This window comes from Falco peregrinus, chromosome 9 (genome assembly GCF_023634155.1).
Source record: "Falco peregrinus isolate bFalPer1 chromosome 9, bFalPer1.pri, whole genome shotgun sequence".
Classification (NCBI taxonomy): Eukaryota; Metazoa; Chordata; class Aves; order Falconiformes; family Falconidae; genus Falco; species Falco peregrinus.
In genome coordinates, this window is record NC_073729.1 from 23434798 (window position 1) to 23453638 (window position 18841).

General features: G+C 53.7%; 1 protein-coding gene across 5 annotated transcripts in view; it reads right to left on the bottom strand.

The window, feature by feature from the left end:
- HELZ2 (helicase with zinc finger 2) overlaps nucleotides 1-18841 on the bottom strand; it is a 28208-nt gene that overhangs the window by 3699 nt on the left and 5668 nt on the right. For 2 of the 5 annotated variants that reach the window (XM_055814017.1, XM_027790206.2), the window contains exons 2-20: nucleotides 17785-17814; nucleotides 16676-17688; nucleotides 16373-16556; nucleotides 15878-15985; nucleotides 14719-15242; nucleotides 13731-14363; nucleotides 11902-12685; nucleotides 11388-11463; nucleotides 6216-9729; nucleotides 5319-5404; nucleotides 4789-4920; nucleotides 4379-4540; nucleotides 4001-4142; nucleotides 3418-3534; nucleotides 2656-2848; nucleotides 1716-1850; nucleotides 1251-1469; nucleotides 793-949; nucleotides 211-378 (exon numbers count right to left, since the gene is read on the bottom strand). In XM_055814017.1, the coding sequence (XP_055669992.1) occupies nucleotides 211-378; nucleotides 793-949; nucleotides 1251-1469; nucleotides 1716-1850; nucleotides 2656-2848; nucleotides 3418-3534; nucleotides 4001-4142; nucleotides 4379-4540; nucleotides 4789-4920; nucleotides 5319-5404; nucleotides 6216-9729; nucleotides 11388-11463; nucleotides 11902-12685; nucleotides 13731-14363; nucleotides 14719-15242; nucleotides 15878-15985; nucleotides 16373-16556; nucleotides 16676-17676 (8335 nt within the window). In that variant the 5' untranslated portion in view covers nucleotides 17677-17688; nucleotides 17785-17814. Of the gene's footprint in view, nucleotides 1-210; nucleotides 379-792; nucleotides 950-1250; nucleotides 1470-1715; nucleotides 1851-2655; nucleotides 2849-3417; nucleotides 3535-4000; nucleotides 4143-4378; nucleotides 4541-4788; nucleotides 4921-5318; nucleotides 5405-6215; nucleotides 9730-11387; nucleotides 11464-11901; nucleotides 12686-13730; nucleotides 14364-14718; nucleotides 15243-15877; nucleotides 15986-16372; nucleotides 16557-16675; nucleotides 17815-18841 lie in introns of those variants that run through there. The other 3 variants (XM_055814016.1, XM_055814015.1, XM_055814018.1) reach the window with 2 other exon arrangements.

Genomic DNA, 18841 nt, shown 5'->3' on the forward strand with positions numbered 1-18841 from the left:
ACCAGAGGGTGAGAAAAACTAATTATACATGCGGTGTATGAGCCATGCACGATCTCTGCTTTGCCCAGATTGTCCAGATAGCCCAGCTCCAATACCACAGACAGTCTAAAGAATAAAGCAAGACCAGCAGTTGTACTAGTTGGGATCTCCACCCTTTTATCCAGGCATCCTGTTCCCCTGCCGGCCTGCGCACACTCCCAGGAGACCCACCTATAATGCAGAGTCCTTCCTGAGCGCGCGTGATGCCGACGTTGACCTGGTTTGGGTCGGTAACGAACCCCAGGTACTTCTTCTGCCAGCTCTTGGTGGGCTTCCTATCGATCTCTGATCGGGGGCAGGAGCGTACAGTCGACAGGATCACGTATCTCCACTCACTTCCTAGAAAGTGGAACGGAACCAGATTTTTTAGCAGGAAGCATCTGGCCACCCCTCAAGACACTCATTTCTCTACAGCAAGACCACCAGAGCTGCAGCCACGATTTGGGTTTCTCCAGCTTTGGAGGCCATCGGGCTCCCAGTCATTGCTCTTCGAGGAGCACGTTACGAGAGCTCTTTAACACCCCTCCAGACATCCTCCACCTTCCTATCTTCAGCAGTCTCACCCTGCCTGGGCACTCCAAAGGTTTCCAAAGGATTTATTATAATCACAAATCACCCAGAAAGCTGGCCTAGGGATGCTTTCTCCCTGGCTGAAAGGACCCTGCTGGAAGACTGTCTCTAGGAGAAGTTGTTTCGGTCCTGGGGCAGGCAGGAGAGCACAGAACCAAGGCTCCCCGCCCCCGCCACCCTCACCTTGGCTGTTGTTGATGGTGCAGGCGGTCACTCCGCTGATGCCCTCCTTCTGAAGGCTCTTGCCGATCTCAGACACCTGGGCGCTGTAGGGGCTCAGGATGGCGATGCTCTCCGGCTGGATGGTGCCATCTAGTGTCAGCTGCTTCGCGATCCTCACCTGGGGACACCGAGGGTCCTGCTCACCTGGGACCCAGCCCTCCAGCGCCCTGTCCCCGGGCAGCGGTGGTGCCTGGCTGTGCTGCTCCCCCTGCTCTGGGTCACGCTCCCCTACAGCCGCCCTGGCCAGCGCCATCGTGGCGTGCTGCAGACCTGGGCAGGCACCAGGCAGGAGGCCACGCCAGATCTCCCCACTGATCCTTATCCTGTATCGCTAATATCATCCCTCCACGATCCCCAGAGTCACTCAGCGCAACACCCTCCCTTTTGCATATCCCCAGATTCCCCAGGACCCTCCTCACCGCCTGCATCGCTTCTTCTAGGTTAGCTTTGGAGTTCTCATTTCCTTCCTCAGTAGAAATCATGAGGCTCTGCTCCTTCCCTTCCATGTGCCCAAAGATGATCGGGCAGCAGTTGTTATTTTTGTGGTGGAAGACACTGCGTTTATGATGAGGCTGGGGGCATGTTTTCAGCCGCGTTTCATAAAACTCCTGCGACGGGAACTCACAAATGCTTTTGTGCTGGCAGAGAAAAGGGGAGAAACTGAGGTGAACAAAAACCAAGGAACTTCTCAACCTGCAGCACCTCTCTGGGCACGCTTCACCTCCGCACCCTGGTGCTGCAGCTGGCACCGGGCAAGCGGATGATTCATTGCTCTAGGAAGGGGAAGCAGTAATACAGAACATCTGTTTCCCAGTGGTGGGAGGTAAGCCCTGACAGCAGTATTTTCTGTGACGGAGAAAAGACAATCCATGTGAGGGTCTCACCATGCGGTATTGTGTATCCAGCATCCACGCCTGATTCCGGTAGCGCTCAAAAAGGGATGTCTCCATGCCAAGACTCTTGCAGAGGTCATTTTTGACCACAGGCCGCAGCTGTTTGTGATCCCCAAGCAAAACAACCTGGAACAAAGAGTGAACATCTCAGCTATGAGGGCGGTGACACTGGTGAAGGCTATCACCTGGTTGAAAGGCTATTTGTACACAGGCATTTATTGCTACTTATTTACTTTACAGTTACAGCAACCTCAATTGAAGACCATGTTGGACATTATATAAAGATCCTGACCCAGAGAATGCAGAGCCTTGTTCCCATCTGACAGGAGAAAGATATCATGAAGTAAGTCTACTGAGATCTACTCTATGCTTCTTGTCACATTAATACTTTGTACCTGGGTGCACAGCACATTTTTTGGTGGCAGTGATACCCACCCTGTAAAGAAGCACCAAAAATCCAGCCACACCACCACTTGTTTTCTCTTGCAGAAAGCCAAGAGCAAGTTTAGAGGAGACAGTATGGGTGTAACTCTTAGAAGACAAGGAGCTGAGCTGATACACATAGCAGAGAGGTGAGTAGATGCAACTGTTCAAGTTGCAGCTTTCAACAGCAGCTTTCAAGTCTACAGCAGTTCTTATGACTCTGCTTTATGTGATATGAACTGATAACGTACAGCTTATGCATCTAGTGACATTACTTCTGTATTGCACGTACCCTTCTGTGCCTTGAGAGTTTAACTGTCATTAGTACAGCCATTCCAGAAACAAATCCCTGAAGGCTGAAATATTGATACACCACCATAGATACTACCAAGAACAACATTAAAACCTAAAAAAACTTGGAAGAGCAGCAAGGTAGGGATGGAAGACATGCAGACGCTTGAGAGTCCTGAGCAGCCATCCTAGAGACACATTTTTGGAAAAGACTGACCTTCTCTGCACGGGGGTGGCTGACCAAGGGGATGAGGGTCTCGGGTTCTGTGGACATGGCACACTCATCAATGATTATCTGCTTGACATTGAGCTGCTCCAGGGAGGTGGCCGATGCAGCAGAGCACGTGCACAGGATGACATCATGGGCCTCCAGTTCAAACATACGAGCAGCCGACAACTGATTTTTGTACCTGGTGGTCAATGCAGAAGACACCAGGTTATGCATAAGAGAAACATCTCCAGGTTCCTCATGCAGCAACCAAGCAGAGGCTATACTTTCCCAAATTATTAGGGCTCCATCTCCCTCCCCAGGATGAGCTGGTGTTCCCAGAAAAAGGCTCTGGATAGACACTGTAGGAAAGGTACTTTGTCCTCAACTCAGCAGGGCAGGGGGCTCAGGGTGGAGGATGCAAGTGTCACACACACATAACACAACTTTTAGTCCGGACAGACAACAGAAGAGAGCAGAAGTGATGCTGAGGCTCTGCACTGTACCACTAACCCCAAGCTAATCACTTTTTATCATCATTCCAAACACACATCTTATTAATCTGCCTTGATGTTTTCACCTAGTCCCTCGGCTTGCGTGAGCCAGGACAAATCTGCTGACTTCCACGCAGTTAGCCGAGAGCCAGCGAGCACAGCCCAAACCTCTTCCCGCAGAGGTGGAGGTGGCTGCACCGTGCTCCTTCAGGCAGCGCTTCAGGGGTGGCACACGGCCAGAGTCAGCCATCTCTCACCAGGGTCTCCTTCTACTCACTTCCTTGTTTCTTCTTCTGTTATCTGCTCTCCTCTCCTCATCCGAGCGTCAAAGTTACAGATATACTGACAGAAAGGGTTGGGTGGCCGCCGGATGCGATGATGCAGGATTATTTCGCTGAATAAAGAGTTAACATATAAATATTTCCCCCTAGCACAGACCGAAGTGATCTCTTCTACAGCAAAGCAGACCACATCCGCCTATGCAGAGAAACCCCATGAGCTAAAGAAGTCACAGTTAGACTGCTCCTTCCTTACCGACCTAACTCTTAGTTGACCCTCGAGGATACAAAACACAACCGCTTTTCTTTAGTGGTTGAAAGCAGGAATAAAGTCAGGGACTTTTAGAGCTGTTCAAAAGAGAGGAAAACATCTAGGATCTTTCTGACAACCTGGATTTCCTGACTAGGCGCTACATTAGGCTACACACCTTCACTTGAAAAAATTAACGATCAAGCAGGTTCATAGTGCTGCTCCACAGTAGCGGAATGGAACCTGCATTTGCTCTGGCTTGTTCAGCTTTGCTGACGCAGAAAACATTGCTCCCCAGCACCCTTGGAGCCCGCGGGGCCACACAGTCCTACCTGAGCTCACGCTTTGGTTTTGCATCCCGCAAGGCTTTGCGGGAGAAATGCCGGTTGCTCCCCGGGTACGGGAATTCCATTGCCTCAACGGCCTCCCCATACACCCTCAGCGGTTTCAGGTTCTTCATCTTCAGCAGCATCTCTGGGGAAGGAGGACAGGTTTGCTCAGACAGCACCAGGCGCCGGCGATGTTGAGAGGGCGCGCACTCACTCGCCTCCTCCCCACCGCTCGCTTACCAGCCCCACTTTCACCGGTCCTCGCCCAGCAGCGAGGGGTCTTCCCTAAGGACCAGCCCTGCTTTCCCCCCCCCGCCTGCGGCCACGTGATCTCCCTCCCCCCAGTGTGAGCCTCTTCAGGGGCTTAAAACCAATAGTTACCAGCAACAACATCAACAGACTTCCTGGATGGGCCACAGTACAAGATGCACTTTTGCCCCTTGGGCTTTTCTTCAGGGGAAAGTGTTTGCTCCTTGACGGTATCGTCATTCAGCTTATGGAACCAGTAGACAATGTGAGTTCCAACAATGGTTTTCCCTGTGCCTAGAAAAAACAAGGAGGCTGCTGAGAACACTTGGGCCACAACACCCGTGCTCTAGGTCAGCATCCGGGTGATGAGCCATGAAATAAAATCAAGAACTGAGGAGACTGCCTTGAGCAGCTGCGGGTGATGCCAACCCACGCTGCCTTCTCCTGTCTCACCAAGGTCCTACGGAAAGCAACAGATTAACTCTAACCTGCCTTTCATAACAAAGCGGGCATGTACTCCTGCCACCCCCCCCCAGCCTTACCTGGTGGGCCTTGGATGAGCGTGAAGGGTTTTCTCAGAGCATTTAGAATAGCCTGGTTCTGACTCTGGTTAAGCTTCCTGTGGCTGCCAGGGAGATCAAAGCATTTTTGCTGCAGGATTTTGGACACTGTCTCTATTAAAGCAAAGAGCCAAGAAAACAAGATTAAAGGAGGTGACTGAAGACAGCACACAAGCGATTCAACAGAGGATGCAGCAAGAACCAAGCAATTGGGGCCCATTTACCTAAAAAGACCACCCAAAAGTAATAGCTGTCCCGTGCCAAGACTTTCTGCCCATGAGCCTTCTCTGTGAGCCCTGGGGATTAAAACATCACCCGTGCCACTCTCCAGCAGGGCACCCCGTATTACCTTCACCCTCCCAGGCTAGCAGCTCCTCTCCTCCCCTTGGCTGGGGAACCACCTGGTCTGGGAGCACAACCCCTATGTCAAGGACCCATGGAAGCTGCCAGGGCATCTGCCCAGCCAGAAAGCAAGTAGCCACAAGGCAAGAGTGGCAAATATTTACACCTACCTTTTTTAGGAGGTTCATGGCCAAGGGCAATGCTTTTAGCAAGCTCAGAGGCATGCTTGAGCCTCCAGATTGCCTTTTCTTTCCGTCTGACAGAGAAAAATAAGAATGAATGGAATGTAGCATAAAACAGCAAAATTTGTAATACAGCTTCATACAACTGTCTTGTTCATTATTTTGCTCTGCTTTGGTGTTACATTAAATGCTTTCACAAGGAACTTAAACCAAAACAATTCTTATTCTGCTCTTTTGCATCTGGGACTATTTCTCAACTGTCTGAAGAGCTGAGCCTGCAAAGATGTTGAGAGCAAGGAGCACAACTTCTGCCCCAGCTCCCTTTTATTACAGCCCAGCTTCCATTTTTTCCCTGAAATTCACGGTACAAAAAGGAAGCACATTCTGCCCTGAAAAAGCCACAGCAGCCGTGGATGCATAGCAGTCCATGTCGTGTACAATGAAGGGCAAACCAGACATCAGCTCTGCTTTAATAAGAGCCGATCTTGCTTCACAGCAACAACAAAGGGGAATGATTGAGAAATCAGGGAGCACTTCTGCTAAGCAAACCCTGATCCAGTGCTTCACCCTGCCTTTTATGACACATATTGCAGCAATCCAGTAACATAAGAAACAGATGCCCAGGGAAATTTCAGCATGGCACCTTCCCCTATCTCCCCATTCTTAAAGTCAACCAGAAAAGCAAGAGACCATCTGGAGAACAGATCTGAGCCATGCTGCCACCCTCACCAAACAGCAGCACAGCAGCACGGCCAGCCGGAGCTGGGTAGGGACAGATCTTTCAGGGGATCAGCCACACCATCTGGGTGCAGCAAAGGAGTCCCATGGGAAGCAGTCACTCTGCATGGACAGGTTAACCAGAGCGCAACTGCTGAGCACACTTACATATCTGGCAGCATCTTTGGTATGAGCTCCACTGTGAACGTGGCAGACGCCTGTGAGATTTCCACAGGGATGTTCCTCATAGACATAGAGTGAATGTAAAAGGTCAGAGTGTGCTGACTAGTCCTGTCTGACTTGGCGTTGTCGCTGAACTCTTCAGTGACCCCGTGAGCCACCCAGGTGTAGGTATCTGGATCAACCACAAGTCTGCCTTCCGAGCTGTCCTTGTTAAGAAGAGTCAGATTCTGGAGGCCATGGCTAAGGCATTCCTCATCGCTTTGAAGGCTCCCAAGCTTCAGCCCACCCAAGCGAATGCACAAGTAACAGTGGTTGAAGTCCACTTCAATAGAGCACTCCTCCAAAAACGTTTTGTTTAGGAGGAAACTGCCTTGCAGCTGTCCTTTGCTTGTCCTTTGCCTCGCCCAGGTTATCTGCACATCATGGAGGATAATCGAGTCATTTTTGTCCACCGCACACGAAGCAGACTCTATGGCGCTCATCTGCATCCACACCTTGCTGTACTCCGTTACGTGCTTGTACTTGTCTTTGGATGGCAGGGTGGCGTAGGCAGAGAAGCATTCAACAGGCTTTTCTGCGTGCTGCAGGCAGATGTCGAAGCCTGGCATCACGCACCACAGCTGCACAAAGGGCACCAGGAAGCCCCGGTAGACATCGGTGGTGAGCTGGAACTGCAGCACGTCGCCGGCGCTGAGCTCCAGGGACACCTCCATGTAGTGTGAGCATGGGCTCCTCCTGATCCGGCCCACGTGCCGCCGGTACAGCTCCTTGCTCTTCTCCAGGAGCGAGGCAGCGGTCTCAAACTCCTCTCTCCTGATGGCCGTGAGCACGTTTTGCCAAGTCTGGGTGCTGAAGAGGGTGACGCTGCAGTCGCAGAGAGGTCCTTCCCGCAGGCTGTGCTCCTTCATTGTCTGCATGGAGTACACCCTCCTCTTCCACATGAGCTTGATGCTGTTCCGCTCCTCGATGAACACGGGCTGCTCTATCAGCTGAAGAGACCTGTAGCTAATTCTCTGGGGATCTGGAAGACTCTCCTTGTTCAGTGGAAACAGGGCTTTAAAATACTTGTTCATCCCTTCAATATCCACTACAAAGGCGACCTTCTGCAGGGCTTGGTCCTTCAGCTGGGTGGCCATCTGCAGGCAGTGGGCTCTCTTCTCATACGTCGTTGCCTGGGAATTCTTCTTGTTGAAGTCACGACAGAGAAACTCAATGTCATCCGAAGAATAGACGATGGGCTTCTTGTGGAGCACAGAATGAAGGTGCCGCTGGACCACAACATCCACGTACCGGCGGATGGGAGAGGAAGCCCAGGTGTACGAGTCAACGTGCAGGGAGTAATGGCCCACTTTCGACTGGACAGTGGAGTTGGAGCGACTGAAATAGGAGCGGCCAAGTAGCCTCCTGAACTCCAGGGCCACGGGGGCCAGCTTTGGGTGGATGTCATCAGTAACGACAAGGTCTAGCATCTTGTGGAAGTCACGCCGATTAGCAGCTGACTGCAGGTGCTGCCAGATGGGGGCCAGGAAACTGAACTTCACATTTTTAGAGGAGTCTTGGCTGGGAGGCACTTCTCCCAGGTGGTGCGAGAGATGGATGGACAAAGGAAGGATGTGGTTGTACTTGTTTTTCATGAGTGATAACTGTTGAGGGTTCGGCTCACACTGACACCGGAGAGGAGTGGCATTTCTCGTGTCCTCCTGGTTGGTGAGGAACTCGGCCACAAAACTGTTGAACATGATCATTAACTCCTCTATCATCTGATGGGACCCCCTGTTACCTGGGGAGCTTTCCTCATCCAGCCGGTCATAGAAACAGTCCTCCTGCAGCCGAAACTTCCGATGGATCCTGGAGAAGTGATAAGCCACAGCTATGCAGTCCTCCAGGGTATCGAAACGCAGGGGCTCTGACGCTCCTCTGTAGTGGCTCTTAATGCAGAGCTCTGCCTCTTCATAGGACAGCTGCCTGTCCGAGCAGATCACAGAGATGGTGAAGACTCCCTTTAACATCCGATCCGTTGTCTTTTCTACCGTGACAAATAAGGAGATCACACGCCGATCTTTCTGTGGCAGGAGGCTGCAGACATCTTGGCTAATGTGGGGTGGGAACATGCTCAGAGGCTCCTGGCTGGGAGCGTAGTAGGTGACACCCCGCTTCTTTGCTTCCAGGTCCAAGGCACTGCCTTTGGGAATGATGGCAGCCACGTCTGCAATGTGGATCCCAATCTCATAGTGATGCCCGAGATCCCTAACACTGACAGCATCATCCAAATCCCTGGCACCTTTGGGGTCGACAGTGAAGGTCAGGTAATTCCGACAGTCCTTCAGGTTTTCCTTGGCGAAGTTTAGTTTGCTGCTGGAGGCATATTTGGCCAACTCCTTGGTGACAGCAGATGGGTATTTCTTCTCCAAACTGTACTCCAAGTTGAGGATCTTTAAGCCTTCTTCCAATGTCAACGCTGCATGCAGAATCTCCGTTATTATTCCCAAAGGGTAGTAAAACCCTTCCCGCCAGGAGATAACCTGGACGCAGAATAACTGGCATCTCCTCATCTCCTGGCTGATCTTCTCACAGCTGATCACTCTGTACTTCCCATTGACAAGCCTGCGGATGGGAATGACGTTGGGTTTCTCCTTCAGCCCTGGGACGAATATTTTGGTGACAGTGGGATCGATGGGTATCATCACCCGGGGATCAAATTCATCCATCATGCAGATGAAGGTCCATTCTCTCTCTGCGCGCTTTAAGATGCCCACCACCTTCCCCTGAGGGCGGTGGCTGCCGCTGTCAGCCGTGATGTTCTGCAGGATTTCCACGAGCACCTCGTCCCCCGTGAAGGCTGTCCCGCAGTGAACTCTGCCTTTGATCTGAATGGTCATCGCAGGGGAGTCGTTGAGGGTGAAGGCAGAAGCTCTGTCAAACCCTTCTTTGATCAGCTCGCATCTCTTGTACATTTTAGGGTGCATGTGCAGATACTCCTGCATCATCCGAGAAGAGAAGCTGACGTATTCCTGCCTGTCTTTCCACAGGTTTGAAGCCTCAGACTTCACGTTCAGCAGCCCTTCTTCAGACACCGTCACCAGCACGTTCTTGCTCTCATCTAAGAGCTCCTGGAGGATAGGATCATCGGGATTCATGCTCTCAGCCTCAGAGCTCCAGGAATCCGTGTCACTGTCCTCCTCATCGCCCTCCGGGCTCCTCTTGCTCCAGCTCTCTTTGTCACATGCAGCCTGTTTTATCTGAGCCATCGTCAGGTTCTCCGGGAAGATGCTCCCCTTCTCGATGCACTGCTGGATAAAGCGTTTCCACACCTTGCTGCACTGGCCATGGGAGCACAAGGCGACGGCATCCCCCACCACAACAACCAGTGACTGAGCCCGGGTCATGATGGTGTTGAGCACTCTGGCTTCGTTGAAGAACTCGAGGTGGTGGGAGGCTGAGAGGCGCAGGCTTTCACTGGTGTGGACTGTGCTGATGATGATGACCCGGAATTCCCGCCCTGCACCAGAGGGGACAAGGGAGAAGTCACTCACAGGAACCCAACAGGGAAGACCCTGTCTGAATGCTGCCCAGTGCTCTGCCCACCTACACTGTGTTACAGGGCTGTGGGCTGATGTAGCCTCGCTTGGCTGAGTCACGGGAGCCACCTGTTCTGAACAGAACCATAGAATCATTCAGGTTGGAAAAGACCTTTAAGATCATCAAGTCCAACCATTAACCCAGGACTGCCAGGTACATCACTAAACCATGTCCCTAAGCGCCGCATCTACACATTTTTTAAACACCTCCAAGGATGGTGATTCCACCACCTCCCTGGGCAGCCTGTTCCAATGCTTGACCACCCTTTTCGGTGAAGAAATTTTTCCTAATATCCAACCTAAACCTCCCCTGGTGCAACTTCAGGCCATTTCCTCTTGTCCTATTGCTTGTTATCTGGGAATAAAGCAGCTCTTGGGGATCGTGAGGGCCTCCAGGCACGAACCAGGATGGACGCCACAAGGCCACCCACCAACCACCCACACACAAGGGAGGGAAGGGCAGCGTGGAGACGGGAGAAAGGCAGGGAACTGGACCAGTGCAGCTGTCAGTGCCCATGGAGCAGCCCCTGCATGCCCAGTGCCACCGGCAGCCCCCGCCAGCTGCTCCTCATAACATGGGCAGACTTTTCTGTGAATCCCAAACTCCTCAGGGAACCGAGGGTCTTGCAGGAACATGAGCAGTGACCGTTCGCAAGAATCCCTCTCCCCTCAAGGACGGCTCTGCTGATCGCATGACAAATAACAAACAGCGAGAGGCACCCTGGTGATTTCAGAGCTGGGAAGAGACTGCAAAGAAAGGGTGTGGAGATCAGAAACACACCCCAGGGGTCAGTTAATCTCACCATGAGGAGTCCCAGCTGCACAATAATAATAAAAAAAAAGAAAAATAAAAACATGGGTGAGTCATAAACTAAGTCCTTGAGGACAAAACAGCCCTATCCCTCACTTGTCATCCAGAGCAGCAGACGCCTCCTTTAGTGAGTCGCTCTGTGATTTTTGCTGCGATTGGTACCCACAGGCCATCCTGGTTTCAATTCCCTTCTATTACCAGCCTCCCCCACTGGTATCTGGGGCTTCACATGATTCACACATGCTCAAGTCCCTGGGATTGCATTTACAGGGTTTTCACCCTCCTACAAAGCAACGTTCGTATATTTGAAACAAGTTGACAGTTGGGTGCAGATTTAATTTGGTGTGAAATCTTATTAAGGAAAAGACGAAATCAAAGATTTACCAACCAGAAGGGGGTGGAAATCAGCCAAAGGATTTCCAGGCACTCCCATCTAATCAGTGCTATGTGGGCTGCGGCAGCTGCAGTGGTGGCAGAGCCACAGGGAAGGGCAAGGGAGCTCTGCCGAACAACACCGCATGCACCCTTCCAGAGAGGTATTTTGCCACGAGATCAGCCAGTATTTTGCATTTTAGCAAGGAGGACAATGTTGAAATGGTGGAAAGACTTCTGCTAGCCACCCAGTGTCTCCTCCCGCTGCCCATGACACAGTGGCTGTGGCTGCTATAGACTCTCCTGTCTATCAACATGACTGGAGAAGTTCTCCCTAGCACACAGAAGACCTCAAAACGCAGCCAGGCACGACCAACTATTGCACAAGACACAAACCTGGCAAGTTTTCATAGTTTTCTACCACCACTTCTTGCAGTTGCTTTTTCCTCAGCTCTTGTCTTGTTGCAGAAACCTGGTAAGAAAGAAAGAGGCACAAGTGAATACAGTTTCAGCTCAGAAATGGCTCCCACCCAACACCAAGGTCCCTCACCCTTCTCAGCTGCAGGTTCTCCAAGAAAGTTACTCAACAGCAGCCACATGTCCTGGGATGACCTCAGCCAGTGCTCCCAGTCTGCCCTATAGCTGACCTGCCTGGAAGATGCTGAAGATCTTCAACTAAACCATCCCACCACAAGGCATGTCTGCTCCCACCACCGCTGACATACTATCCAAAAGGAGAGCGCCTCAAAAAAACACTGAAGGTATGCAAGATCCCAGATTCCCTACTTTTACTAGCACAAGAGACAGGTTTATTGTAAAAAGAGTCCAGAATTTATCTGGGAGTGTTTAGAGAGCAGTCAGCAGCAAGCGTAGCCCCTTCAGCTGGGAAACGCATGGTTCTCCTACTTACCTGCATCCCATGGGAGACCACGCAGATCCTCTTCAGATCTCGGACACCCCACTCATCTGGCCACCTCTGATAGATCTCCTTCACTTTCTCAACCACTTGTATTATCTCAGAGGCATTGTGCCAAGAAATCATGGACATATCTCTTTCAGCCACGCCAGACACGTGGCAGAACACGAGCGGGTAGATTTCGGGATGGGGTGGGATGTTCCCGCTGGCTTGGATAGCATTGCCTTTGCCGATGTAGAAGTGCTTGGAGACAAACTCAATTATGCCCGCAGTGGAACGATAATTCTCGTTGAAGATGATCCTGCTTTTCATGGCCACTTCATGCTTCTCTTTCTGGTAGAACTGAAAGAGTCGGTTTAACAGGGTGTGATCAGCAGATTGTCCATCCTCAACACAGAACAGCTTTGGGGTTATCTGCATGTGGTCCCCAGCAAGGACAATCCGGGTCTCAAAAGTGGCGTAGGAGAGTGGAACCAAAGCCTCGCACTCCAGCATCTGAGCAGCCTCATCGATCATGATGTGGGTGAAGTAACCAGGGGCAACTTTCAAGTTCTTGGATAACATGGAGGTGGTAATAATGATGCGGTGCCTGTCGATCTCCACCTGCGTGGGGTGGCGGAAGGAGCGCTGGTCTGGTGAGATGCAGCAGTACATCTGCGTGATGGAGTCCGTCAGGTTGATGGGACGGTCCGTGGATATAATCCTCAAGGGAACAGCCCACGGATGCCCGTTGGTTACATAGTGATGGAAATACTCCCGGATATAGATGTCAGCAGCACTGGAAGGGAACAAAAGGGGAAACCATCAAGGAATTGTTAGTGCTGTTCCCAAATGCTATGACCATCATTCCAACGCACCATCTGATCACTCACCAGCCCGCACCCGAACTCTTCCCCAGCTTTGGCTGACAACACACTTGCCACAGGAGGTATTCACGTACGTGCAAAGACACCGGTGTTCACGCGGTGCCCGGTTCCAAGCCTGTTTTGAGGGTATGGTTTAAACAGGAGTTGATACTCGAGGCTAGGGCATGTCTTAATGCTCACATGGAAAAACGCAACGTGCCTAACAAAATCTGTGGCCCTGCTGCTCTCTAGGGCCAAGCCACCAGACCTCTCCTCCAACAGCTGACCACCCGCAGCCCAGGCGGGTGGCATGAGATCTGTAGAAGACGCCTCAGTGCAAGCAGACAGCCCGAAACAGGCCAGGATTAGCAGTCGCTCACTCATCTATTATACATTAAAAAACTAAGGCAGTAACAGCCTGCAGGATCGGATGTGGACACTCTTTTCAGTCTAACTGCTCTAATTTTAACAATCTTGTCCTGGTTTCTCTGAAGGCAGATTCAATGGCAGTCAGAGCAGATCTGCATTTCCTCTTCCCCAAACCCTCCCTGGAAAAGTAAAAAAATTGGCCTGTGTGCAGAGCATAATCATTTTGAAGGGCAAGCAGAGTGCAACACTACCCCAGCAAGGTCAGGCAATGGCTTTCTACTTCTGCTGGCACACAGTAAAGGCTGAAAGAACTGTCTCTCCAAGCCCACCCCCATTTTATAATGCTTTAAAATGCATATTTTTGCCTCTTTCCCAAAGACTTCCATGCATGCCAGGGTTCTTCCTAGCAGGATGTGCTAGAGCAGTTTAAGACATACCAAATAAAAATAATTTATTTAAACAAGTAATTGAAATGCATGCTAAGAAAAGGGCTGCTCAGCTCTGTCCCATGCACCCTGGCTCCCTCTCATCCCACCAGGCAAGTGATGGACCAGTTTGCTTGGACCCGGCCCACAGCTCTGGTGGCCTCTTCCCTCACCCCCTGCTAACCTGTTAGTGTGAGTGCAGATCAGCACCCGTGTTTTGGGCTGTCTGAGGATCTCCATGGTGGCCATGGCCAAGGTGAACGTCTTCCCGGTGCCGAAGGGCCCGTAGATGAGAAGAGGTGGGACCTGCCGGCTGGTGGTTGCCTGGCCCGTGATGAAGGAGATGGCTAGTTTCTGCTTGCTGTTCCCTTTCTGTGGTGATCCAAGAGAGTAGGGGACAGAGCAACTGGCAACATCTGGTAGGACCAGCTTCTCATCCAACAGGCGGTCCACAGCCTGATGCCACTGCCGGAACAGCAGCTGGTCGATTTGGAACTGGATCTCCACCTTGTGGGAGGTGTTTGGCTTGAATTTCAACTCTAAGCAGCATCTCTTTGGTATCTGTAGCCAGATGGTCTTCTCTGTGGTGGCTTTATGCTCCACACTAACCTCATATACCCGATTGTCTACAGGTGGGTCAAGTGCCAGGAAAGCGGTGGGCACAGACCTGCTCAGCAGATACCCCTCATCTGTGTCCGGCGAGAGGTTATAAGGGGTAGGCACTTCAGCAAACAGCTCACCAGAGAGGGCAAACTTCATCCCCACAGAGAGGCTTTGCAGCATGGGGGTCAGCATGATGAGGACCCGCAGGTTGAGTCTGAAAGGAGGAAACACCTAAATGAACCACAGAGAACTTGGCCCACCAGTTCATCAGCAACTGCCCCCCTCACTGCAGAGGGAGGATCACCACCGACACCCAGAGAGGGTCTGCTGGCCTCCTGAGCACACAGAAACTGTGCTTCTCGCTAATCCATGGCCACAGGACAAGACCCAGCCCTTCCCCTCCTATTGCTACAGAGCAAGCCACCCTTCTTGGCAGGTTTCCACTTCTCTGGGAAGGCGCCCCAGGACCCAGCCCAGAAGGGACGGAGGTTTCAGCAGCAGCATAGCCCCAAGGGTTAGCATGGTCCACAGCAAGGAGGAACCCCTCTGGATCCACACCTGGCACTTACTTGGCAACCAGGGCCTGTTCAGCTTCTTCCTCACGGAAAAGGAATCTGTGCATCCTCTCGCGATAGTTGAGGCGGGTGATGGGAACAGTGGCACCACCCTCACTTTGGTAGTCCAGCGCAAGAGCAGGAGGTTTGTACTTAGCCAGCAGAGCCATGTCTTCACCAGTCCTTGGCACGCTGGGAACAATGATCCGGTTACCTCTATCCCATCGCACAAAGTTGACGGGGCGGCTGCTCTCCCTGCTACTGGGGATGTGCTGGGGGGTCTCCCGCCGGCCCACCTTCACCTTGATCTTCTGCATGAGGACAGGGCGTTTGCCAAAGTCAAAGACCACCCACTGCTCGAAGATGCCCAGCGTGCAGCACTCCATGCAGACCTCCACCAGCGCGGCGGGTGGGGAGGAGGCCAGGGTGGCCACGTGCTCCCCCCGAATGTAGTGGAGGCCCCGGGAAAGCCCATTCCCCGAGAGGTAGAAGTTGACTCCAGGTTCCCGCTTCAGTAGCGCCACGTGCTGCAGAGGCATCTGCCAGTTGAGAGGAGAACAGGGATATGGTCAGGGCAGCCCACGGGAAGAGCCCAGCGGCTGACGAGGTCCTCCCAGCAGCATTTCCTACTGAAGGCTGCTGCAGGAACCGAATGCCATGCTGGATCTACAGCACCACTTGACATTCTCCTTAAAGGAGCTTATTTTTCATGCAACCCCACAGCAATTATTTTAAGGTCTTAAAGAATCCCAGGTTCCAGTTTTACAGCAACTGAGCCAGTCTGCTGCAAACGGGAAATCTCCTGTGTTGGTAAAGGACAATCAGACCCAGGTTCCTGCCCACAACACCCACAAAATACTGGGCAGGGAAGCAGCTGAATCTTGTTATTTGTGATGATATGTGGGAGGTGCTGAGAGCAGCCGGGTCCGCCCCAGCCCCACTGCACACGATGAGACAGGAGATGTGGTGGCTGCTCCCCTTGCGTACAGCCCCAGCTCGGGCACCACCTGAGCTGCTCCTCAATACCCAACACACACCCTCACTCAGACACCCCCACATCCCTGTCCTTACGCTCCTTGCAGAAATAATAATTAAAGAAACAAACAAAAAACCCCAAAGGACAGCAGGTGCTGCCAGCGGCTCACAGCCCCCCACAGCACAGAGCTGGGCTTACCTGGGAGTGGACCTTGAACTTCCAGCAGTATTTCATCTTCCTGTCCTCCGACTGCACGTGCAGGGGCTGCTTACACACAACTCTGACACCCTCAACGTGCTCAGCCATCTGCGGGGGAAGCAGAGGAGGAGCGGGACTGAAGGCAGCGTCGCAGGGACACTCTGCAGAGCCCTGCACGGAGCCAGCTTCATCCTTTGCCTTTACGCTACATCCTCCCAAGAGGGGATGGTCAGTCAATCCCCATGCTCAGGCCTCACCCACCGCTCCTCAGTGTCCCCACGCAGCAGCCTTGGGAAATGAAAGGACCCGGCACAGCAGTGTGCTCAGGTAGCCTGAGCAGGGTCTCAAAAGGGGTGAGGGAAAGGGGGATGCAACATCCCTTTCTGCACCACCGTTAGAAAGGTGAGTGGTGGACCCTGTTCCCAAGCTCTTACCCGTGAGGTCTGTCGCGATGTGCCTGACCAACGCTCACCCACCCTGCCACCCGTGACTTACAATCAACACCTCGTTGGAGCACATCTGATACTCAGCGATGAGCCGGTCCTGGTACGACAAGAGCCCTTCCTTCAGCGCTTGCTTCTTTTTCTTCACAGCAACCTTCACCCTCTGGATCCACTCCTGCAGCTCCTCAGGGGAATGAGCCTTGGTGCAGCTGTTCCCCATCTCACACACCTCTGCTCTGTCGGGAGAGAGGTATCCCAGGTGCGACCCATGCCTGGCAGCTTGGGGGTCCACAGGGAGCTGGTGGCTGCCTGCTGCCCCTGCCCTCTCCCTCGCTGCACTGGGTGGACGCCTTACCTGCTACACAGCGAGAACTTGGTCAGCCCGAGCGGTGGCGTGCGGTGTACCCACTGGACAGAGCTGTCATCCGAGAGCATCTGCACGTGCTCCACGGAGGCGCAGTGGCTCTCAAAGCTCTCCTGCGAGCTGAAGGTCACCAGGCAGACCCGGCAGTAGAATTGCATCGGCGTGGGTGCCACCAGCTCGCCATTGGTGCTGCTGGTCCCCACGGCCGGCAGCAGGTCAGAGCGAACCAGGCCATGCTCCCTTTCGGCCTCCCAGATGGCCATCTCCACGTCGCTGTGTGCGTACCGGCAGCGCTGCGGGCCGTGCTTGCAGGGCTGGCCCTTGGAGACGAACCTGCAGTAGCTGAGGGTTGGCATGAACTCGGGGAAGGGCCGGATGGCAGAGTACTGCTGCTTCCTCCGGCTGTCTGACACCACGTGCACCAGGAGGGGGTCCCAGGTCCGGTGGGACTTGCAGAGCCGCCCCTGGCCACCCACTGAGATCCGCTGGGGGCAGCCAAAGAAGCAACGCTTGCAGATCTCCTGGAACTGCCCCCCGAACTCGCTGGCGATCTCGCTGGCGGCGCTGGCCGTGGGGTTGGGGGTGGTGGCGGGGTGACCCTCCAGCTGCTCCTGCAGCACTGCTGCCTTCAGCTGGCGCCGCTCCAGCTGCTGCTCCCTCTCAAAGTTCCAGACTATGGCCTCCTCCGAGCTCCAGGCGAAGGTGCACTGGCTCTTGTGCCTGCTGCAGCCCAGCCCCGCTGTGTAGTACCTGCAGACGGCGTAGCGGGCCGGGTTGGGGAAGCCCGGCCGCCTGGACACCTTCCTCCAGGCTGAGCTCCGACGGCTGTGGCAGCGAGCCAGGAGGATCTCATACATGCACCTGTGCTCCACCTCTCGCAGCTGGTAGGTGATCTCGTTCTCCTTGATGCTGCACTTGGAGCAGACCAGGCGCAGCTCCAGCTGCTGCTGGAGGCTGCCCAGCAGCACCGCCGGGCCGTTTGCCGTCGGCATCCTCGGTGCTGGCTTGAGCGGAGCAAAATTAATGGCGGGAAGTTCCTACAAAGCGCTGTCAGGGGGAGGAGGTGCCATGGGGTGGCCGTGTCCTAGCTCACTACGTACCTGCCAGCCATTGGTGAGAGTTCACAAAGCCTGACAAAGAAACGAGGAACAAGCGACTTAGCAGGAAACATCAGCTGGTCCCTGGCTGGGCACGTGCCGAGGCACCGGCACAGCCTGGCGCCACTCACCAGCAAGTGGCCAGGAGCCTCACTCAGCACCCACAGCCACCAGACACCCTTGCCCTCGGCACCCAAGTGCCTGGGCTCTGCCCTCACCCGCTCACCCAGCTCCATTCACCCGCCAGCCCAGGTCCCAGGGGTCCGTGTCCCGCAGGAGCAGCAGGGGCTCCCGGCAGGACTCGGCTCGGTCCCGCAGCCTGCAGCCCATCAGCATCCACCACCCAACCCAGGAGAGCCGGCTGCAGCAGCGGCTGCCCCAGAGGGCCTGGCACGGGGGCCACCGACCTCCTCGCAGATCACTGCCCCGGATGATTCAACTTCCTCCTCCAGCTGCCACGGCCTCCCCGCCTCGGTTAGCTCCTGCCAACTTTCTCTTTCTTTTTCCTGTTCCCTCCCCTGGGTCCAGCTGGGCAGCCCCACCGCTGCCCCATGCCGAGTGGGAAAACCCCAGCTCCAGCCCAGCCCCTTTCCCTCTGTGGCATGAAAGATTAATTGGAATTAATTAACAAAGCAACCACCCTCTTTGCTCCTCGGATGCGGCACCCAAGGCCGGGCGATGGGCATGCTGGAACAGGGACCTGCCAGCATCTCCAGCCAACGGCTCGGTAACACCCAGCCGGGAGAGCTCCGTGACTCACCTCCCTGCCCTCCCCGGCCACCGGCTCCAGCATTTGCCAGCAGTTTCCTGGGTAACCACAGCCCAGGAGGATCCCTGGGAATGATGCTGCGGGGTTTCATGGCTAGGCCATGCGGCTGGGCCGACGGGAGCGTGGTGGGACAGATCCGTGGGCAGCGTGTGCTGCCAGGCAAAGCCACCAGCCTTGAGCCAAGCATCGCAGCCACGAAGGACCGGCTCTAGCAAAGCAGGGGAAGAGCAATATTTACTGCTGCAGTTTGGCAGACCACAGAGCAGTGGGACAAATTTTGCACTGCTTCTG